Source organism: Vombatus ursinus, unplaced genomic scaffold (assembly GCF_900497805.2).
Source record: "Vombatus ursinus unplaced genomic scaffold, bare-nosed wombat genome assembly UNPS02014789.1, whole genome shotgun sequence".
Classification (NCBI taxonomy): domain Eukaryota; kingdom Metazoa; phylum Chordata; class Mammalia; order Diprotodontia; family Vombatidae; genus Vombatus; species Vombatus ursinus.
In genome coordinates this window covers 15679746-15705026 of record NW_020954567.1, presented here as the reverse complement: position 1 = coordinate 15705026, position 25281 = coordinate 15679746, and the positions used below count along the sequence as shown (strand labels likewise).

The 25281-nt window shown below is 37.5% G+C and overlaps 1 protein-coding gene across 1 annotated transcript in view; it reads right to left on the bottom strand.

Annotated features, from left to right (window-relative positions):
* PAPPA2 (pappalysin 2) overlaps positions 1 to 25281 on the bottom strand; it is a 326265-nt gene that overhangs the window by 100605 nt on the left and 200379 nt on the right. Inside the window, 3 exon segments of the mRNA XM_027868368.1 lie at positions 18135 to 18348; positions 19322 to 19499; positions 25015 to 25186. Coding sequence (XP_027724169.1) covers positions 18135 to 18348; positions 19322 to 19499; positions 25015 to 25186 — 564 coding nt within the window.

Here is a 25281-nt window from a genome sequence, read left to right as displayed (position 1 = left end):
GAAGGAAGGAAGGAAGGAAGGAAGGAAGGAAGGAAGGAAGAAAGGAAGGAAGGAAGGAAGGAAAGAAGGAAGGAAGGAAGGAAGGAATGGAGGGAGGGAGGGAGGGAGGAAGGAAGGAAAGAAGGGTTTAGTTCTGTCATAAAGGCTTAAACTAAAGTTTGAGAAGAGTGAAGCTGTCTCAAAGTCTACGTAATGCTATTCATTTCATGCCCCCATCCTTTTGCTCCCAGACTAGCTTGTCCTCATTTGCCCACTGCAAATTTTTTGAAGTATTTCCAGCTCCATCTTGCTGACTGTTTCATTTCCAACTCATTTTCCCCACATTCACCTTTCTTCCTCTTTCATGGTCTACTTGAATCTACTGTAGTACTTGGACCATTTGGCCAGTAGAAGGCAGAATTAGGGAAAGCAGACAGTTGGAGTCTGAGTTGAGGAGGGGGAGAGAAGTTTCAGGGTTTTTTTTTTTTTTTAATGAACTCTGTTTTTGATGTGTGTGTGTCTGTTTTATAGGCAAGTAAAATGTACTTTTTTTTTCTTCTAGTGGCTGATCCTGGGCAACTCCCACCTTGAATACCAGCTCTAGTCTGCCAGCTTCAATGTTGTTTTTCTGAGGCACGGTCAAGGGAAACCAGGTAGTGAAAAGAATGTAGTGAGTATAGTTCTGGCCAAACAGGCAAACAGCTGGAGGAGTATTCCCTATCATATACCAACTAAAGAGATCCTCACAGCACTGGACAGTTTGAAGGTGTCTTGAATAGAATGTAAAGTGTCCTGATCTTCAGAATGAAATATAAAATCCTCTGCTTGGCATTTAAAGCCCCTCATAAACTGACCCTTTCTTACTTTTCCAGACTTGTTATATTTTACTACTCTCCACATACTCTATGATCCCATGACACTGGCCTTCCTTACATATGACACACTATTTCTTGACTCCATGTCTTTATACCTGCTGTCCCTCATGCCTGGAATACTCTTCCTCCTCACTTCTGCCTCTAAAGTCCCACCCCCTCATCCCTACTTTTCTCTGAGATTACCTTCCTTCTACTCTCTATATCTTGTATGTACATAGTTTTTGTTGTTGTTGTTGTTGTTGTTGTTGTTTGTTTGTTTGTTTGTTTCCTCCTCATTAGAATATGAACTCCCTGAGGGCAGGACTATGTATTTGTTTCTCTTTGTATCTCTAGAACTTTAGCACTGTGTCTGGCACATAATAAGCACTTAATAAATGCTTGTTTGTTGGTTGGTTGATTGGAGAGAAAAATTTCTGAGAGCCAAGCATCTGTGATGATGATTTTCTATAGGTGCCTAGAAAGAGTAGCTCTGGCTTAAAAGTGGAGGAAACACGTTCCCGTAGAAAGAAGGCTGAATTTGGTGTCAGAGGTCCAAGGTTCATGTCTTGGTGCCACCTCTTCCTACCTGTGTGACCTTGGGCAACTCACTTCAGTTTTCCCAGCCTTGGTTATCTGTAAGACGAAGATGGTGGACTGAATGACTTCCAAGGTCCCATTGATGATCCTCCTATGTAACCTTTAGATCTACTGCTAACGGTTATTCTAACTAGCCAGACTTTGGAAATCTCTGATTGCCCATGATTCAAGAGATATTTATTTCCCTTAGGAGTGAATGGGTTACAACCTTCAAAGAGAAAGAGAATCAAACCATCATTGCTCTTCAGAAGGGTGAGGCCCAGGAAGACTAGAGATTGATTAAGGCTTCGTTAGGGCTTTAGGAAAGGATCCTTTATAAGTTCATGACTAAAATATGATCATGTTGATGTTTCTGTTATTGGTGTGGAGTACTAATTTTCTTATAACATAATTTCTCCGTAATTTTTGTGATTTAGAACAGAAATTTAGGGGTCAGACATATAATTTCAATGGCTCAGGGAACTCTCAGATGAAGTAACTCCTTGTAACAATGGTCAATGATTTCTCTGCAACTTAGAGCTTTAGAGAGAGTAAGGCAGAGTGCTGAGAGGTTAAGAAACTTGTTCATAGTGACACAACCTCCATGTGTCTTTAACATGAGACTTGAAGTTAGGACTTCCTGATTCAGAAGGCTAACTCTCTCTACCACTATGTCACATGACCTCAAATTAAATTTAAATGTAGAATTATAAAGCATTAAAACTGGCTTAATCACTTTGTTTTATGAATGAGGAAACTGAGATAGAATCTGAGAGTTGGAATTACTTGCCCTAGGTCATATAGATTCTTAGTAGTATAGCCTTCCTTCTCCCTGCCCCACCTCCATCCCTTGTACACTGTGCAAGAGATTCCCTTTGCCTGGAATTGATGTTGCTGTGCCAACGCATACAAGTGTGCGAACACACACACACACACACAGACACACACACAGACACACACACACACTGCGTTTGATCTTTCCTATGAACTTAGTCATTTTCTAATTTTTGTTTTCCCCATAGCCCCCTCTTTGACATTCATTTTCTTCATAATTTTTTTATTTATACCTTTTGTGTTTATATTACTTCTACTTCCCCCTGTATCCTCTCCTTTCCCCTCCTTTCCTAAGAGCCATCTTTTTTTTTTAAACAAAGAACAAAAAAGGAAGAAAACTAAAAAAAACTAATGATCGCATCAAAAAAGTCTGATGTTACATGCAGCATTCTGTACCTCTGGACTCCCATCCTATACAAAGAAGAGAAGAGAGATATTTCCCCATCTGTCTTCTTTGAGGCAAAACTTGGTCATTATAATTTCACAACAGTTGGTTCAAATATTTTCTAATTGTTGTTCTTTCCATTTATATCATTGTAGGCACTGTATATATTGTTTTCTTAGTTCAGTTTACATCTGTTTGCTTCTCCATGTTCATTATATTTGTTGTTTCTTACAACACTGTAATATTCCATAACATTTATGTACCACAATTTGTTTAGCTAATCAATAGGTATGTACTTTGTTTTTAATTCTTTGCCACCACAAAAAAAGATCTTTTTAAAAATATTTTCTTGTATATGGAGCCTTTCTTTTTGTTACTGACCTCCTTGGGAAAGCAGTGAAATATCTAGGTCAAAGGGTATAGACCATTTAATTTTTAATCACTCTCTTTATATAATTCCAAATTGCTTTCCAGAAAGTCTGTACCTATTAACAGTTCCACCAACAATGTATTAGTGTGTCTTTCTTTCTATGACCTTTCAACATTAACTATTCCCATCTTCTGCCATCTTTGCCAATTTGCTGGATGGACAGTGAAACCTAAGGGATGTTTCCGATTTATATTTCTATTACTAGTGACGGAGCATTTTTTTTCTCATCTGGCTGTTAATAGTTAGCAATTCTTCTCTTGAGAACTATTTGTTCACATTCTTTGCCCATTTGAGGTATTCATTTCAATTCTTTGGAGACTGTTGTACCTACCCCATGCCATTGCCACACAACAACACAGATAGAATGCTGACATTAAAAATACAGGCTTTCCTTTGTTTCTGGGAGAATCTTGGGGTCATTAATGAAGATTTGTTATCTCCTAAAGGGATTCCAGAGGATGAGGGAGAGTCATTAGAGACAGAGAGCTCCACTGGTATCTTTATAATGTCAGGAGAAAGAAAGTTCTTAATCCTGTTGAGTGGACTGCCTGTGGCCAACATATGGCAGGACAGGACAAGAGTCACAAAAAAATAAGTGTACAGGAATGGTTTGTATCCTGCATAGTTGGAGGAACACCCAAATCACAGATCCGTGAGGGAAATTCCATAGTTTTGTCTTTACTATTGGTGTTAACCTTCTAAACAAGAACTTCATTTAAAAGCAGGGACTATCTTTTTATTTTTTTCCATTTGTGTATCCCCAAGCAGCTACCACAATACCTTGAACAGAATGAGTAGTCAATAAATGTTTGTAGGAAGGAGTTAGTGACAGCTGCCTGTAAGTTACACCCTCAAGGTGCCTAATCAAGTAGCCAACATGGAAGACGAAGGGTATTCTCTATATAAATCTGTCTTCTTTTCTCCAACATCCTCAGACACATACACTTTGAAATAACTAATACAGTGAGGAAAGTCAGGGAGAACAGCTGGTGCTGCTGCTAATTAGCCTGGAGGAAATTGTTATAAAATGTGACAACACCTCATAGGTGGCAACCTAACTAAATAACTTGCTGCAGAGAGGCCCATCTTAGTGAGCTGGAAAAGGTAGAATAATTCTGAAATTAAGTTAATTGTGTAGCAATCAGCAGAAACAAGAAGAAAGCGAGGCAAAGTAAGCCTGCTGAATTTGCCCTCTGACAGAAAGATAAAAGCCAATGAGAAAAAGGTAACCATGGAGGGGAAAGAAAGAAGAAAACAAACAGAAAAACTGAGTAAGGCCAAAATAGGATACCTTTTGTCAAAGTATAAGCCAAATACATTTGTTAAAGTTCGATTAAAAAGTTAGGCTAATAAAGGGATGGAGGAGTGATGAACAAGAGTGGGTATTATTAATAAGAACCGTATGGAGAAATGGAGCAAGAACTCTATGGATGATTTCCATCTACCCCTAATTCTTGCATTGGATGGTGTACCTGTTCTTCTGAATATTTAAAGTTATAGGCTTGGCTATACTTTATTATTGCAAATCAATTAGCCTTAGAAAGACAGATAGCATTCTAAGTCCAGTTGTATATGGTATCTAATAGATTTATAACATTCACTAGACCAGATGGAATTTGTTTCTCTCATTTGGGTGGGTAAATAAAAGCTTAAACCTACTGTAGGTGACAAAATTATGAAATAGAATCCTGCTGATTGACTTATTCCCATAGGACACATATCTTGGAGAACTACCATTCCCATTCTGTCTATGATGTATTTTCTGGAAGACTTCATTACCCAAGTACACATTCCTTTCAAGAACGGCCGACTCCTGTATGTTGTGGCCAACTCATTTAGCTATTCAAAGAGTTGAAATTAAGGTCTCTGCCACCTCATGAGGCAGGCCTACTTTTGTTTCATTAGTATTTACATATAGATCGTTGACTGAGAGATGGAAGGGACATTAGATGTCATCTATGCCAACCCCCCACATTTTACAAATGAGAAAATTGAAACCCTTAGAGGTTAAATGATTTGACCAAGGTCCCACAGGTCAATGGCAGAGCAAAGACTGAACCCAAATCCTCTGTTGTCAAACCTAGTGCTCTTTCTATGGTGTTGAATTTTAACATGAAGTTGAAGTTCCCTTTGTGATGATTCTCTTGGCTGAAGTCTTCAGCATTTAGTTCTCTACCACTTTGGAAGAGTGCTGAGGTTCCCTCCATTTGATGGCTCAGTGCTTCATTTTTTCCCTACCTTGGAAAGTCACTTTACATCTAATTTTCTCAGCAATGTAGTATAATAGAAAAGAGCTAGACTTGAAATTACAAAATTTGGATTCAAGTCCCAGAACTTTTGGCAATTCACTTCTTTATAACTCAGTTTTCTTAGCAAATATTCACATGACCAACCTTGAAGAATTGTGAGGAAGGTATCCCATCCTGTAATTTCCTCAATGTGGGGAGGTCCCTATTGTGGAAACTCTATCTGTTTGGAGCAACAATCCCATCTGTAATTTGTAGCAGTAGAAGGTGCCTGGGGACACCAAGGGGTTAAGTGACTTGTCCAGGATTACAGTTAGTATGTATCAGGGTGGGATTTGAACCTACATCTTTATGAGTTGGGGTCCAATTCTCTATCACAATAACATGCTGCCTCCTTATAAGTCTTAGATTGCTATAGAAATTTATATTACTATTATTGTTATTTTATATTTTATCCCTGAACAAATGTCCAAGATCTGTTGTTCCAAGATACTTCCAAATAGAGGCAGAAACTTGGCTTAGCTTCCTGAATGTCTTTCTTTCACTTAGTCTCCATTTGCTTTTGCTACATATCTAGAGTACAGTTATGACTTTGTGTCATTATTTTATTTAGCAGAAACCTTCACTGTGTTGTAATGATTTCTTAGTTTTAATCCCTCTAAGCTTGAAGCAACTGCTATATATTCAGAACATAAGAAAAAAAGATAGAACAGTAGATTATTACACATTTTTAAAATAAAATATGAAATTACAATTACAGCAAAAGTGTCAAACTATGTTGATGGGAGTTTCCCTATTCTGGGGCTCCCTATATCAATTAAATCACGGGTCCAGTCTTTATGCCAAATATCATATATAACTACAACCAAATTTAATCTCCCTAATGTGCAATTCTGATCATATTACTCTCCAGAAGAAGAAGGAGGAGGAGGAGTAGGAGGAGGAGGAGGAGGAGGAGGAAAAGAAGGAGGAGGAGGCATTATTGTCATTCATATGCCTTTCATTTTTTTCTAATAATAAATAGTTCATCCTAATACAGCATGTTAAAATTTTCCTGACAAAAACGCTCTGTAAGTAGTGCATGTATTATTACCTCCATCTTATATATGTGCAAATTGGGGCTCTGAAAATTTAAATGGCTTGCTCAGGGTTGTACAACTAATAAATATAAAAATCAGGATTTGAGCCAAGATTCCCCTGAATTCACATACAAGATTCTTTTCACCGAATCACACTTTCTCCTTTAAGACAGAGATCATTTCTTATTTATCATTGTCCATCAAACTGAAAAAAGGACTATATATCATCTAGTCCAAGTATCTCTTTCTGTAGAATTAAGTGTGATTAAGTAGAATTACTTAAGTAGAAGTGAGTACCTTTCTGAAGAATTAAGCAAAATTTGCTTAATCAAAAGTTACTACCAAGCTAGAACTAGAATTCAGCTCTGTCTTAATAACTAGTAAAATGGTGGTTATAGTTATTGTTCATCCTTTGTTTCTGAAGATGACTAAAGACATGCCATCTTGACTATATAATGTGTATCCAATAAATGTTTTTTTTTTAATTTTTTAATGAATAATGAATAAATTTTTTAAAATGGAGTCTGTAGGCTGGGAGAAGTAGATTGAGCAGAGGCCTCATTATTTCTAGCTTGGGGAAGAATTCCTACCCCTGCTCTCCCTGTACAGTACATTTGTAACTCAGGTTACCTAACATAAGGAATAGGGAATGAGCAAGTAAGTAAATAAAATACAATATTCTGAAATGGTAGTACCTGTCTGACAAATTTTAGAGAACATATTAATAAAATGAAAATCATCTAGACTAAAGGTTCTTAACCATTTTTGAGTCAAGGGACGTATTAGGAATCAGTCTGTTGAAACTTATAGACTGTTTCTCAGAATAATATTTTTTATAGAATTAAAGGAAATGCCAAATTTCAGTTTGAAATAATTAAAAATAAAGGTATATTTCCCATCCAAGTTCATGGACCACATGAAATGTATGCACAGATCCCTTAGACATCTGTGGACCCCAGGCTAAGACACTTTGATTTAGAAGATGGTGATGTCGTTAGTCCAGGTTATGCCTAATGAGGATCAGCTAAAGGAATTGGGGAAGACAAGACTCAAGGAGGCTAATAATAACTACATTCAGGTGTTCGAGGGACTGCCACATTTGACTTCTGCTCAATCTTGGAGGTAAGAAGAAGGAAAAATAGGAGCAAATTGTAAAGAACATCTGAGACTCAATGTGAGGAAAAGACTCCCTAATTAGAGCACTCCCAATGAAATGGGATCACTGGGAGTCTTCAAGCAAAGGCAGAAAGACTCCTTGCCAGGCATAGCAGAGGAAATCCTCTTTTAGGTAAGAGTTGGACTACATGAGCATTGACGTGCCTTCCAGATCATATACACATGAATATGTGTGTGTGTGTGTTTTTATATGTGTATACATATACATGCACATACACATGCAGATAGATATTTCTCAGTTTTCTAAATTGGAAAATGAGGGTAATATTAGCACTTACTTTCCAGAGTTGTTGTGAAGATTGTAGGAGATGATATTTTTAAAGTGCCTAGAACAGTGACTGGTTCATAATAGATGTTCAATAAATGCTTGTTTCCTTCCATACATAAATAAATAACCATTCAATAAGCATTTACTAAGGGCCTATGTGCCATGCACTGTGCTAAGCACTGGGTATACAGTCATAAGAGTCATACGATTGTCCCTTCCCTCAAGGAGTTCACAATCTAATGGGAAATGCAGCAAACAAATAGGTACAAACAAGCTATATATAGAATTAATAGGAAACAATTAAAAGAGGAAAGGCAATAGAATTAAGAGGAATTGGGAAAGCTTCCTGTAGAAGGTGGGACTTTAGTGTGGACTTGAAGGAAACCAGAGAAGCCAGAAGGCAGGGATGAAGAGAGAGAGTATTCAGACGTGAGGGACGCCAGACAAAATGCCCAGAGCTGAGAGATGGAGTTTCTTACTTGTGGAACAGCCAGGAAGATGTCATTGGATCAAAAAGTACATGTCCAGGAGCAGCTAGGTGGTGCAGTGGATAGAGCACCAGCCCTGGATTCAGGAGGACCTGAGTTCAAATCCGGCCTCAGACACATAACACTTACTAGCTGTGTGACCCTGGGCAAGTCACTTAACCCCATTCCCTAACCAAAAAAAAAAAAAAAGTATATGTCCAGCAGTAAAGTATAAGAAGACTGGGAAGGTCAGGGGAGTTGGTTATAAAGGTCTTTGAAAGCCAAACAGAGGATTTTGTACTTGATTCTCGAGGTGATAGGGAGTCATTGGGGTTTATTGAGTAGTGATTGACAAGATCAGACCTGCACTTTAGGAAAATCACTTTGGTGGCCAAATGAGAGATGGATTGGAGTAGAGAGAAACTTGAGGCAGGCAGACCAGCCAACAAGCTACTGCAATCGTCCAAGCTGAAGGGTGGAGGCAGCATCAGAGGAGAGAAGGGGGCACACCTGAGAGATGGTACAAAGGTATAATTGACAGACCTTGGCAACAGATTTAATTTGAGGAGTGATAGTGAGAAGTTGAGGATGACTAGGCTGTGAGCCTAGGGAAGTGGGACAATAGTGGTACCCTCAAGAGTAATAGGGAATTTTGGAAAAAGGGAAGGTTTAGGGTGAACGATAATGAGTTCAGTTTTGGACATATTGAGTTTAAGATGTCTCCTGGACATCCAGTTTGAGATATCTGAGAGATAGTTAGAAATATGAGACTGGAGGTCAACAGAGAGGTTAGGGCAGGATAGATAGATTAGAGAAATGTGAGCACACAGATGATAATTAAATCTGTGGGAGGTGATGAGATCATAAAGTGAAATGGTATAGAGGGAAATTCAGAGAGAGCCCAGGGCAGAGCCTTGTGGGATACCTATGGTTAGTGAGGAATAAATACATGTACATATACATATACATATACATATACATGTATGTATACCTCAAATGCTTGTATATATGTATGTTTCATTGAGAAAGAATAGGTATAGTTTCTCCGAAGCAACAAGGCTCAGACAAATAAGATCTTAGAGGCAATTGAATCCTGTGCCTTTAAAAAATCATCTATTATTCTTTGTTGAATGTGAGAAGAAGCAGGATAGAAAACAGGCTATTATCTGAAAACAAATTAGACTTATTCTACTTAATCCAAAAGGAAGAACTAGAAGCAGTAGGTAGAAGTTGACCAGAGACAGATTTAGTCAACATTCAGTTATTAAGTGCCTACTATGTGCCAAGCACTACATTAAGCACTGAGGATACAAAGAAAGGCAAAAATGGTCCCTGAACTCAAGAAGCTTATATTCCAAATAGAAGACAACATATAAGTAAACAGAGCTGGTGCATAGTGACCTTGAAGGGATGGTATTGAGAGGCAGTCTAGCAGCTGGAGAGGAAAAACAGAAAGATTTAGACTCAATATGTGAAACAATTAGATCTAGTGGGTTTTTCGTCATTGGAGGTTTGTGAACAAAAACTCGATGGCCACTTGTCGGGCATAAGGCAGAGGAAATTCTGAATAAAGTACAGTTTGAACTACCCTGCCTCTGAGGTCCTTCCAACTCCAAAATATTGTAAGTCTGTAAGATTTGCTCTTGGAAGACATGGCTATAGCTATGACTTTTTTTTAAAGAAACAAAAAGCCTGGAAGAGCTTTGAGCTCTACAATATGACTTGTATTTGTTCTCCTGGGCTTGCTTAGTTTCATCTCTTGCGCTTAGATGTTCAGAGGGACCTTTAAGGCTCCATTTCTAAAGCCCTGGAATCGCTACATTGACAGAGGAATGAGGCTTACATAGTTCATAAGGTAAACCTAAACAGCTTGTGACAGTGATTTACACCCAACTTCCAAGCATCTGATTACCTAATCCATGGCCTGCTATGTAAACTGGAGTAAACCAAGATTTAATCAGTTTACACAGTGTATAGTAAATAATTGGATCTCTCCTCAGCAGGGTGCTTGCAAATGTAAATGTTTAATCCAAATTTGAGGCTGACGGAGTGATTCAAGCACCTACTTTCTCAGCCAGCAAAGCTGTATCAACAAATGGCCCTCACATGCCCTGGCCTTGTGGTGGGAAAAGTGAATGTCTGAGGACTAAGGACAAGGCAAAGAATCATATCTCCCCCATGCTCATTTGCTCACCTGAATGGCAGTTCCAGAATTCCAAACCCACTGCTTAGGAAAGGACCCAAAGTTCCAATAACAACTTCCTTGTCCAAGGCAGGATTCTGCCCTGTGACCCTTCTCTGCCCTAAAATCATCCTCTGTTACACACTGGTGGGGGTCAATAACTGATGTGGTGTTTGTAAGCAGGTGAAAAGTAATGGAAAAAAAGAAAAAATAATTGAGAGATGCCAACCTGTGACGTAGAAGAAGTAATTTTTTAACTTGTAAACTACCTGAGAATAGATGGTATAGGCTGTGCATGTATATATGCAAATCAAATATAAAACATATGCAAATGAGACATGCTTACAAGAGCCAGTAGCCTTCTTACCTCTTTTCTACATCTGGGTGTAGTCCCTGGGGGAATATACCAGTGAGGGGGAAAATTGCTCAGAGAATGCTGTCTCATAAATTTTTGATTTTCACAAAATTATTGTGATATTATTAAGTACCTACTATGTGCTAAACACTGTCCCAAGTTCTGGGGATACAAAGAAAGGCAAATACATAGCTTAATCTATTGAGGAGACAACATAGGTATAGGCAAGATACATTCAAGATAAATTGAAGGTCATCTCAGAAGGAAATGATTAAGATTAAAGGGATAGGGAAAGACTTCTTGAATAAGGTGGGATTTTAGCTGAAATATGAAGGAAATAATGGAAGGCAAGAGACAGATGAATAGAAATAGCATTCCATGCTGCAGTTGGGAGATGGAGCAACTTGTTTCAGGAATAACAAGGACAATAAATAGTAAGGTAAGAAGAATGGAAAAGGAGGAATGGGACAGGTAACAAAAGGCTTTAAAAGCTAGTACTTTATGTTTGATCCTGGAGGTAATCGGGAGTCATTGGTGTTTATTGAATAGATGATTAGGAAGAGTACTTTGATGTCAGAAAAAGAATAGAAAATAAAGAAAAGAGGGCTAGCTTATGTTTATAGCCCAGCTCTACCAGCTCCTCAGCCTGTGTGACTTTGGGTCAGTCACTTACAAGCTTCCATTTTCCTCATCTGTAAAATGTGGGGATTGAACTACATGGTCCCTGAGGTCCCTTCTAGTTCATAGTGAATGACGCTATCATCCTATGGAGACCATGCTGCCATGGAGCCTTCCTGGGGAAGGATACAGATTCTCTCCATGCATAGGTTCAGGATGTCTGTAGAGTGCCAATATATTTGTGCATGCTTTTTTTTTTGAGACAATCAGAGTTAAGTGACTTGCCCAGGGTCACACAACTAGTAAGTATCTGAGGCCACATTTGAACTCAGGTTCTCCTGATTGCCACCTAGCTGCCCCTGTGCATATATTCTTGACTGTGTCACTCCACCCTCTTCCCAAAATCTAGTTGTATCTTTCTGATAGTGGAAAGAATTGCTGCTGGAGCTAGCAGGGTCACAAAGAAAATGGAGGTCTATAAGTGGAGGCTAAATGTAAGATATGGTGTCAAAAAGACTTAATTCATTCAACAAGCAGTTATTAAACTCCTAACAGGGAAAAATGCCCTATGCTAAGAGCTGGAGGTACCAAGGCAAAATTAAATACTCCCTAAGCTTGTATTTTGTAAGGGGAAACTACGTATGGAGATAAGCAAAGGTAAAACATATTCAAAATAAATGCAAAGGGAGAGATTCTAACTGGGGGATCAGGAAAGATATTTTGTAGGAGGTGGTAGCGTTTAAATTGAGCCTTAAAAGAATCAATGAAATCTACGAGATGAAGATAAGGAAGGTGTGCATTCTGGACCTGCAAAGGGGTAGTATGTGCAAAAGTATGGCGGCTAGAAGGCCATGCTGGGGAAACAGTGAGTTCAGTAGGTCAGTTGGACTGGAATTAGAATTTAGAGTTTAGGAATGGAGGTAATGTGAAATCAATCTATAAAGAACAGGTTGGAAACAAATTTGTATTTGATTCTAGGAGTCAAGTGGAGTCAAGTTAGAGCTTTGTACATAGGGAAACAACATGATCAGATCTGTGATTTTGGAACGTCAATTTTCCAGCTTCGTGGAGGATGAATTAGAGAAAGCAGAGAATGGAAGAAGTAAGACTAATTAAAAGACTCCAACAACAGGCCAGGCAAGATATGATGAGAGCCTGCAATAGGGTAGAGGCTGAGTTCTGGAGGGAAGGGAACAGATGTGAGAGATGGCAAGGAAGCAGAATTGATAAGATTTGGCAATTAATTGGATGGAGGACAGGAGTTAAAGGATAGTTAAGAATCAATGGTGACTATCATCTGCAAATCCAAGTCTATATATGGAACATAGAAAGAGAGATGGGTTTGGGAGAGGTGAATTATTTTGGACATGTTTTGTTTGAGATGTCTAGAACATATCCAGTTGAAATTGTCCAACAGGTCACTGGATTTTCTGAGACTCCTTCTAAATCAGAGATTCTGTGATTCTATGACATTACTAGATATGTATCAGTCAAGGAACTGACCTTGCTCATACCATCATACCTTCTCATCCTGGTCTACATCTCAGACTAGACACTCTGGACCCTCCTCTGAGGCCTTGGACTGCTTATTGGTAAGAGTTTTCCATATCTACCCTGGCTCTTGGTTCTTAATTGGTTAGTGTTCTCTATATCTGTCCTGATCCTGGGCTTTGGACTGGTGAAAGGTCTCTATATCTATACTGAACCATGGATCTTGAATGATGAACATTCTCCATATCTACCCTAACCCTGGACTCTTGATTGATGAGAATTTGCTATATCTATCCAGACTCAGATCTACCACTGTTCTCCTACCATCTTGATCTTACACTGCTGCAGCCTCTTCTAGGTTGGTAGGTGGCATGGTGAATAAAGTGCTGGGCTAGGAGTCAAGAAAAACTGAGTTTAAATTCAACCTCAGACACTTACTAGTTGTGTGACCCTAGGCAAGTCATGTAACTTGTTTGCCTTGGTTTCCTCAACTTTAAAAAAGGGAAAATAACAGCACCTACCTCTCAGAGTCTTTAACAAGATAACATTTTAAAACCACTTACCACAGTGTCTGGCACATGGTAAATGCTATATAAATGCTTATTCCCTTATTCCTTTCCCCTCTCACCACCTCTACCTCTGGAAATAATATGTGAAACAATACAACTATTCTTAGCCCATTAATCATTTGCTCTGTGGCTCAACTTACTACCTATGACTTTCAAAACATCTCCCTGACTTTCATTCCTTTTACATATATATTGCCTCTCCCTATTAGAATGTAAGTTCTTTGAAGGCAAGGGTTATCTTACTTCTTTATATCTGAATTTTCTGCACTTAACATCGCTCTTAGGACAAAGTGTTACTAAGTGCTTTTTTATTCATTCATGTATTCATTCAAGGAATAAGACAAAGTCACTGAACACACCTGCATTGGGTTCCCTGGGGCATATTTACGGACTTATTTATGTTCTTATATGGTACTCTTTAGCTAAGCAAAGTTAAATGAATTTTTTTTTCCTACCAGTAATTATGACACTGGGAATGTAGCTGAAAGCAGGGAGAGGGGTACTTCATGAAGGCAGCAAAAAATATCAAAAATGGAGCTAGGAGGATACTTTTTTTTCTTCCATGATGAAAAAGGAATGTTCCTAATTTCCTTGAAGATCTAAAATAAAGGGTAATAGAATGATGATGCTGAGGATTCGCTCACATTCAGAACTGGAAGGTGGGAGAGTGGCAGAATGGTCAATTCAGTTTAACTCAACAAATATTTATTAAGTTCCTATCATGAACAGGAACTATGCTTGACTCTGGAGACACCTCAAAAACCAAATAGCCCTGGACCACAAGGAGCTTTCCTTGGCAGAGGCTACAGGATTAGTAATATGAATAAAAATAAATGGCATACAAGATAACGAGTAAAGGAGACAAAGGAGAGATCAGACAATGAACTCTAAAAATATTTGTTGAGAGAAGACACTAAAATTTTGGATGATTGGAGAGTCCAGACAGAGGAGATAATATCTATGTTGAGCCTTGAAGAAATAGCTAATAGTGCTTTAAGTTTCCCAAAGCTCTTTACACATATATTCTCATTTCAAAGGCTCAAAGGAGCATAAATTCAGAGGTGGAAGGGCCATTAGAGGTCAGTGAGTACAACTCCCTCACATTACAAAGGTTGAAGCAAGTGATCCTCACATCAACTTTAGGAAGTTGATGTTATATTTACTCCCATTTTACAAATCAGAAAACTGAGGCTAAGAAAAGTTAAGTAACTTGCCCAGGGTCACACAGCTAGTAAATGTGTGTGGAGGGAATCAAATCTAGGTCTTTTTGATTCCAGATTTATTGCTCTTTGAAATATAAAGAAACTAAAGGCAGAATTCAAAGAGTCCTAAACTTGAAGTTGTAAGATCTGGAATCAAGTCCTAACTTTGCCACTTATTAGTTGTTGAATGTGGGCAGATCATAACCTATCAAAGCTTCAGTCTCCTCTTCTATACAACTGGGATAATTTAACATACTATACTCATATTAAAAAAAACCCAAATCACATGATTTTATTAATAGATACAGAAAAGTCTTTGACAAAGTACAGCACTAATTTCTGACATAAGTATAGAAGGATTTTTTTCAAAAAATATGATAAAATTACCCATCTAAAACAAAAAGATAGCATTATATGTAATAGGGAAATACTAGAACCATTCCCAATGGTTTACCTAGAAGTAAAGCATTTTTACTTTGGGAAAATTTACATTTCCCTAATGTAACCTGACATGGTTCTAGAGATTATAGCAATAGCAATGAGACAAGAGAAAGAAATTAAATCCACAAAAATAAGTAAAGAAGAAAAAAACTATTCCTGTTTGTTGATGACATGATGGTTTACTTAAGAAATCCTAGGAAATCAACAAAGAACGTAATTGCTAAAAATTAATAAATTCATATAAGTATCAAGTTATTAAAGAAACTCATAAAAATGAATGCTTCTATAGCTAGTAATTATAAATTCCAGAAGGAAATAATCAAATAGGAAGCACCATTCAAAATAACTACAAAAGATATAAAATATCTGAGTGTCAATTTAGCAAAGCAAACTCAATACATGAAGAAATATAATTGCAAACTATCCCTTAAGGTAACAAAGAATAATTTAAATAACTAGAGAAATATTCAGTGCTCATGGCTAGGCTGTGCCAATATAATCAAAATGACACTATCTCCAAAATTAATTACAGATTCAGTGCTATATCAAACTACCAAGAGGAAACTTTCATTGAGCTAGACAAAATAATCACAAAATTCCTCTGGAGCAATAAAAAGATCTAGAATATGAAGGAATGTAATAGAAAAAAAGGAATAAAAGGGGACTATCACTTGTAGACCTCAAATTATATCAGTTATCAAAATTATTTGGTGAGAGTTAAAAATATCAATGTAACAGGCTAGAGGAAAAAGACGCAGAAATAACTTAGTGTTTAATAAACTCAGAAACTTAAGTGTTTAATAAACCTGAAAACATAAATTACCTAAGGGGAAAAACCCTCCCTATTTAACAAGAATTTCTGGGACTGCTGGAAAGTAGTCTGGCAGAAATCACCAACATCTTACACCATATGCCAGAATACTCTCAAAGTGAACACATGCCCTGAATATTAAAGACATGCCATAAACAAAACAGAAGAGAACCAGATCATGTGTCTTTCACTACTGTGATGAGGAGATAAATCTTTAGCAAATAAAGAATAAAGGCAGTCACAAAAAATGAAATATTTTTGATTACATGAAATTTAAAAGTTTCTGAATGAATGAAATTAAAGCAATTAGGATGAGAAGGAAGATGATTGATTGGGGGTAAAAACTTTGTATCAAATATCTTTTTGTGAAGATCTATTATCTAAGATAGATAAGCAATTAACAAAAATGTTTAAAAGCAAAAGCCATTTGCCAATATATAATGATGGAAGGGTAGGGGGGAAAGCAGTTCTCAAAAGAAGCACAAACTATTAACAGCCACATTTAAAAAAAAAATAAAGGCAGCATGGGATTAGTGATACAGAGCTGGTGACAAAGCCAGGAAGACCTGGATTCAAAAGCTACCTCTGATACACAATGGCTGTATGACCCTAGACAAACCACTACTAAGTATTTTAAGCATAAGTAACTTCTAAATATTCTAGTTAACTTTCTAAGAATATCAGTTACAGAGGTGTCAAACTTCATTGGTAGAAGGAGTTTTTTTTGTCTGTTTGTTTGTTTGTGTTTTCTTTTGTTTTCATTAGGGAGTTCCTAATACCAGTAACAGGTCCAATCTGTATTCCCTAGTCTCTGTGAAAGAACATTGTATATTAATACTAAAATGAGAAATATACAAGGTTTTACCTAAAACTCAACCAATTGTCAAAGATGACAAAAGGGAGGCATTCAATGTTTGAGAAACTGTGGAGAGACAAGTAGACTAGTGCATTGTGGGTGGGGCTACGAATTGGTCCATCCATTCTAGAAAACAATTTGTCATTATGTAAACAAAAAAAAAAAGTAACCAAAATGTCCATATCATTTGACCCATAAATTCCATTGCTAGACATATATACCAAGGAGATCATTGACAAAAATAAAAAGAAAGGCTTCATATATGACAAAATATTTATAGCATCACTTTTTGTAGTAGCAAACAACCAGAAACAAAGTAGATGGGCATCACTTAAGCAATGGCTAAACCAACTGTGGTGTGTAAAAGTAATAGAATATTACTGTGCCAGAAGAAATGATGAAGTAAAGAAGAAATGACCGTGGAAGTGATTGGAAGAAATGACTATGATGAAGTCAGAGAAGAGCTGGAAGACATTAATTGATTGTAAGTGAAGTGAGAACAAGGAAAACAATGTATAACACAACAATGTAAGGGATCAAAAAACCGACAAAACTAGGAAATTCTAAAGACCAAGTTTAGTCTCAAAGAAGAAATATGAAAAAGAACCTTCTTCTGATTCTTTGCAGAGGTGGCAGACTATGGATATGGATCACTACAAAATATATTATTATATTTTTACATGTATTTATAAATTTTTTTCTTTTTATTATTTGTTATAAGGAATGGCTCTCTGGAAGAGGGAAGGAATGCATTGGGAAACGTTGGTGATTTAAAAATAAAAAAGCATTAATAAAATCCATTTTTAAATTTTAGACTGTCTTCTGATATTGTCAGCACTATATAAATGTGAGCTATTACAATTGTACCAACATGATGCATATATGCATATACAGTGAAGAATATTGATTTAAATATGAATATTAAATATTTATGAATATATGTGAATATGAATATATGGATATTTACAGATGAATAGCAATTCATCTTTCTGTCATGATTAGGTTATATATGATAAATACATATCTATGTCCATATTCTTATCCATATCTACATTTATACTGTTCTCATCTGTTCAAGATGATCTCCCTAGTAGGTAGGAATATATAGAGATACACACACACACACCATATATATATGTAGATGAAATCATCTTGAACAGATGAAAACAGTTACAAATTTAAGGGATGGACAAATAATCTTTGAAAGCCTCTTCTCATTATTCTCTTCTAAAACTATGGTTTAAAATTTTATGAATGGAGACAAAAGAATAAAATGTGAGGACAAGAACAGCTGCTGATGATAAGGATGACTTACTTCTTGGGCTTGCTTTCTGAACTCTCCGCTACATAGTATCCAGGTTCACATTGGTATCGGCAGACGGACCCTACATCATGATTTCCCCGGAGGCAGCGAGGCAGCAGCAAGTTGGCATTAGGTATGACTGGGGGAACATCACACTCTAATTTGCAGTAAGCTTCTGGGAGAGACCAGAGCCCATCCTCAAGGCAGGTCAACCACTGGTTCATTCCTAACTCCAGGAAACATAAAAGAGAGAAGCTCAAATAGAAAGCTGTAAAAATCTATAGTGATCAGAAAAGGATCAACCTGGGGAGGCACAGTGACTTCTTTGGAGCAGGTGTATTATTATGGGCCCTAGATATGTGAACACCTAGAAGTGAACACCAAGTCCAATAAAATTTCTTTAAGGACTCTAATCCAAAACAAAACAAAAGCAAGCCTAAATTTCAGGATGCTACTCAAAGGCATAACTAGGGTGAGGTTTCAAGCATATAGTTACAGGGTACTAAAATATAGAGGGTTCTGACAACATCTGACTTCCTTCAGAAGCCATTAGTTGAAATAGGAAGCTATCAGATGGCACGCTTCCACCTTACCCCTGTTGTTACTATACCCTAGGTTAGCTTTTCTTCACCTTGCTGAAACTCTGCTCACCTGTCCTTTACCTCCGCTTAATTGAATGGGTCCTAAAAAGGTGATTTGAAGGTATGTCTCATGCTTCCCCCAAACACAAAAATTGATAGTTTTAGCTCTGAATACACTAATTTATGCAACTCTTTTTTGCATAATACAAAATTTCTACTATTACAGACAGAGCATCTATTTTAATTTTAAGTAAGAGAGAAGGATTAATAGCGTGAAAGAAGGGTTTATTAGGTCAACTTTCACCATACTTTCTCCAATAATAATCATTGTGGAATGATTGGCTAAATCATGTAAAGGAATTAAGATTCCCAATTGATTCTGGCCTGAAAGAAATAAGGAAGGATGGAACCTTCTCATTAATGGAGAGCTAAAATACTATCAATCAGAGAAAAGTAAGTGAGAGTACAACGGGGACTTGGAAGCAGGGAAGAGAAAGAAAATAGAAAATGGCAGCAGGGTGTGAGGAATGGTGCAACAAGGGAATAAGATACAGAGAATTTCTGTGTCTGAAATTCCAGGATGATCATATACTTATATGAATTCCAAGTTGATGATACCTTGAAGTTTAGCTGGTGAGATACAGGAGAAAGAACAACGTTTCAGAAAGGCAGTTCCTTCTAGGCAGGAGAAGCTTGCGTAGTACACATGTGACTGGTCAGGAACACCACAATCAAGGGGGACACAACTGATAGCTTGGTCCCAGTGGCCAGAGGAACATGTGAGCAGAATCTCCTTCTAAACAAAGAAAATTTAAAAAGACAATCAGGACCATCCACAAGCTTGGAAAGAGTCTAAGACAAGGAGTTTTGGACTCTTTTCCTCAAGTTGCAAATATTAATAAAGCCGTATTATTATGGGCCCTAGATATTCCTTGGTAGATCCACAATAGCCAGCAATTTGACCAATCACAGAAGTCATGCAAAGGTGGCAAAGTAAAAACACTGTCACACCTTTATTGTCTTACAGATCAAGTAGTTAAAAAAAATACCTCAGAATCATAGAATCTGTACACCAACTGTGTTCTGTGTAACTATCACATCTCCGGTAATGCATCCTAAACTTCTCTCCAAGTAGCCTGAGGTCAGTCAGTGCCTGTTTAGGCTGCCATAATACACCGCTGAGTCATAAGGAGATTGAAATCCATGAAAATTTCCACATGAACTGGTCTAGCTATTTGTCCCCCATGTTGACCATGGCTAACACTTTACTTATCACTGTGGCATTTTTAAATGGGCATTATTCAATGATCTTTCAATCTCAAGATTCTTCTGTATTCCTTTTCTGTCATTGTTCTTCAACAAGCATTTATTAAGTGACTAATATGTGTCAAGCACTGTGCTAAGCACTAAGGATACAAAAACCAAACAAAACAAAAAATTAAATGGCCCCTGCTCTTAAGGAGCTTGCACTCTCTTTGGGGATACAGTATGTTCATAGAGCAGTAAATAAAGTGTATGTGTATGCATATATATACATACATGTATATATATACACATATAAAACACATATACATATAAAACATATATACATACACTTGTGTGTGTATATATATACACACACATATACTTGTGTGTATATATATATACATACATGTATGTATATATATATACATACATGTATGTATATATAAAATGATGGGAGAGGGGTGGAGTCTAACAACTTTTTAATCAGAAAAAAGCCTTCTGAAGATCTCACTTGAGCTAGTCCTTCAACAGAGTAAGGAATTCCAAGAGGTGGAGGTAAGGTGGAAGAACATTCCAAGCATAGGGACAGCCTATTCAAAGGCACACTGGCAAGAGATGGAACATTATTTATGGGGAATAGCAAAAAAGTTTGTTTGACTGGCATGTAAATTGCGTTAGGAGGAGTAATATGGAATTATTATGAAAAGATAGAATGAAGCCAGATTGTAAGGGGCTTTAAATGCCCAGCAAAGAAGCTGGTGCTTTATATTAGAAGCAAGTCAAATCAACAAGCACTTATTAAGCACCTACTATGTGTCAGGCACTGTGCTAATGTTTCTTGAGCCAGGGAGTAACATGATCAGTCCATTGATCAAAAGGTCAAAGAGTATAGAGGCAGATGGTGGCACAGTGTATAGGGGGTACACCTACAGTCAGCAACACTTGAGTTCAAATTCACCCTCAGACATTTACTAGCTATGTGAACCTGGCCAAGTCGCTTAACTTTTGTTTGCCTCAGTTTCTTCAATTACAAAATGGAGATAGTGGCAGTACTTACTTTACTGGGTTGTTTTGAGGATCTTGTGAGATAATATTTGTAAAAAGTTCTTAGCACAGTGCCTAGCACATATAAGTGCTTCTGTCTATCCCCTTCTCTATAAACCCAAGAACAGATCTTTGGGTCACTTGTTAGAGATGTCGATCCAAGTTAATATTGTTAATATCAATGACTATTCTTTTTATTTCATCATTCCACACCATCTTTGAAGACAGTGAAAATTTCTATTTCTTCCTGTAAAATTATTAATCACAAAATCCCAGTTATTACCTTCATTCCCCTTTCCTTCACAAGAAGAGCCCTGGAGAAAAGATCATTTATCAGGCTCACCAAAGGCCAAAGGTATGGACAAGAGACTATCGTTGACACTATCTTTCATAGCATTAAACCACAATAGGACTAGGGTCATAAGTATAACCAGCAAAAGTTTCCATAGTCCCTCTCACTGCATGCATGATGTTTCCAGTCTGATTCTATAGTCATCGAATTCAAGTGCAGATAGATGTATTTTCAGAAGATACCATATCTATCGCCTTCTGATCATTTGCCAAATCATTCCTAGAAATACCTCAACTTTGCCAGCCTCTGGAAATAGACAACAGACAACTGGAGAACACCTTGTGGACCAACTCCATGTGACTGATAAAGGTCACACTATCATTTGCAGTCTGTGGCTTTCATCTCTAAAAGGTTCTAACCTACTACCCCATTGAAAAACACCACTGCTGTTTCTGGGCAGTCTCTGTCTCCTATACCTGCAAATTTTTTCCAAACTGTAATTATTGTATTTCCATTGTAAGAACATCTGTCAAGTTCTCTCTGTGTCGCTTAGATCATTATTCATCTTGTTCAACTCTGCGCAACTTTTTCTCTTGAGTTTCTTAAGATGTTTTAATAGACATATAACATTTTCAGTTTCATTTTCCTTAGCTCCCATCATTTCTCAAGAAATAAGTTCTTCCATTCCCCACTCTTTTTTTTATGACTTTTGTTCTGTCTCACATTCTTTTTTCTTTCTCTCCTTTCTGTGTAACTATCTGCCTTTTTGTTATTGGATTCAAATGGGCAAATATTTATTCATCACATACTATGTATGAGACATCAAGCCCAGGGCATAGAGAATTGAAAAATTAATTAGATGTTGCCCTTGCTGTCAAAGAGCTTACAATATTGTAAGGAAGGTTAGATGTACATACAAGTAATTATTCTGCAAGGCACAGTATGTTAAATATAATCAAACAGCTACTAGAGTTCAAAGGAGGGGTAATTTTAACTTTAAATGTCATAAGGATATCCGTGATAATATTAAAATAATACCACTAATAGAATATTAGTAATATATTAGTATTAATTGTACTAATGGTACAATTAATGGTACTACTTTATAGTAATAGTACAATTAATTAATAGCAATAGTACAATTAATAGTACTAATTTATCAATTAGTAATAATAGTATATTAATATCGAAAATATAATTATACAATGAATTTATAATAACCTATATTTAAATCAGTATTCTTTTAATAACAACATTAAATTTATTATATTCGATTCTCCCTATTTTAGGGTGAGGGGCATTGAGACCTATGATTTCATTGGCAGAGGGAAATTCCAATATAGAAACTTCCTTTTCCGTGCAGATTACTGATTCATTTGTATTTTATATTCTTGGTGGTTTGCCTGGAATACTGAGTGACTGGTCTATGACCACACACCTAGCATAAGTCAGAAGTAAGGCTTATATAAATGTAAGCTATTATTAAGCTGCACTGCCTCTCCATTCTTATGCTGTGAAAATGCCATTTACATACAGGAGAAACTCACGAGCAATAAGAAAAGACTTTTCTATATCTAATTCTGCCAATGTAGCCCAACGTTTATCGAAGTTAGGACTATCTAGGGGATAGTAGAAGAGAGTTTTACCCTTCTTGCTTGTTTCACTGACAGAATCACAGAATAATGGTTTGCTATGCTATGTATTTCTATCTAGACTTACTAAACCAAAGTCCTGAGCTTCCAAGTTTGGCATGGAACATTACCTGCTTGACATCTCTACCTGAAAGTCCTATAGGCCATCCAGTCCAACAAATCAAAATTGGATCTCATCACATTTTCTCCCAAATCTGGTCTTGCTCCAAGTATTCCCTTTTTCTCTTGTGGGTGCTACCATCCTTCTAGTTAGCCAGGATTACAACTTCAGACTCACTCCTGACTCCTCTCTCTTCCTTACACCTTATATTCAATCAACTGTTGTCTCACCAATTCTACATCCATACCACCTTTCTTGTACTCTTTCCAGTCACAGAGTCTGAACTTTACTTCAGACTCTCTTTCTTCTAATTTGAACCACTACAATAGCTTACAAACTGGGCTCCCTGAATCCAGGGTCTCCCTTCATCGACCTATCCTCCACAGAACTGACTAATCATTACTCTCAAAACACACATCTGACCATCCCTATTACACCCCTATTCAAAAATATTTAGTGATTCCTTATTGCCCCTAGAATGAAATAAAATTCAAACTCTTCTGTCTGGCATTTAACGTCTTCAGTAATCTGACTCTCTCCTTCAGGAGTCCTTTGATCTCCATTCCACAGTAATATTACAACACCCAAAAGTGGAACTATAAAAGGGAACTTCAGGCCATTCAGCTTAGTTCAAAGAACTTAAACTTCCATTATTTCAGAAACTATGAGTGGAGTTCACTTGGAGTAGCAAGCCTCAGGGGCCAAACCCTTCCTAGCTTCCCTGATCCTGGAGAAGGGAAGGAAGAGAGAAGGCAGAGTGGTTAGAAGGAGAAAGTGTGGTCTCTAAGTGGTTCTCCAAGAGGCAAAGGCAGAACTCTCTTGGCTCTATCCTTTATGATTGAGTGGGGGAAGTAAAGACAACACAGACCTCCCTCATACTCCTCAGCACCACTTGCTGTTAACATTAGTTTTCTAAGAGATTAGACTTGTTCTGGCTGGACCCACAGTTTGGGTACTAGTATTAAATACCAAGAAGATGTACAAAGGCAAATTTGGGCTTGATGTAAACAAAAAACATCCAAACAATGAGAGTTATCCCAAAGTAGGAGAAAATAGGTTCCTCCTCACTTACTGGAAAAATGTTTTCCGCTCTTGATATGCCACAATTTTTCTAGGTATGTGTGATCACTGATGTGAGGGTAGAAAATGGTTTCCTTTGACCTAATGTGATGGGTGCATTGAATATATTTGCCACTCAAATGATTGTTGAATGAATGAGTGTTTGTAGACAGATTACTGGACTTCATGAAATCTAACTAAAGAGCTAGAGTGAGATGAGCAACTTCTGCCCAACCAGGGGTGGGGATCCTGCGGTCTCAAGGCCACATGTGACCTTCTAGGGTCCTTGAATGTGGCCTTTTGGCTGAATCCAAGTTTACAGAACAAATCCTTTTATTAGGGGAATTTGCTCCGTGAAGTTTGGATTCAGTCAAAGGGCCACACTTGAGAACATATAGGGCCACATGTGGCCTTGAGGCTGCAGGTTCCCCACCCCTAAACCAATGGATTAGGGGCTTCTAATGAATAGTGAGGAAGACTGGGGTAGGGATGATTTCTTTTTTTTAAAGACTCTTTGAAAGAAAGGTTATTAAGCTGCAGAATAGCTGCTTGTAACCTAACCTTTGGCATCTCTGACTACTTTGGTATTCTCATCTCCAAAGCAAACTAGGATGGTCCTGGTTTCAAACAAGAAAAGCTTAAGCAATGGGAATGTGCCAGGCATTCCTACTGTAACACAGGCCTGGAAAGAAATTCACATTTTATTCAAACAGCAAAATCTCTTATCTCGGAGCCACAGATGGTATATGTACAACTTTGCCATCTCTAAAGCCAAGGCCTTCTTTGTGAAGGTCCTTATCTGCTCCTTCATAGGAATTTTTTTAAATCTCAAAATGAAAAGCTTCCTGCACCCAGAAATTAATCCTATGTGGTTATGTTGACTGTGTAGGTCCCTCCAACCAAGTACCACCTGACTTACCTGCATGGGCCTTAGTCTCTGTCCATTGCTAGACTGGAGGATGAATCCCTTTTCACAGATGACAGCACATTTCATGTGTCCTGGACTGCTGGATGTACAATTCACCACATCTGCATGGTCAAATAGCAATGGCACACAGCTGCCTTGTTCTCTGTAAGGCTGATGGGCACAGCTGGAGAGGAGAAAGAAGCAGATATACCTTAAGACTGGCTCTGATGTGCCTGGTGATAACAACATAGTCTTTCTAGCTGTATCTCTGGTCCTCTC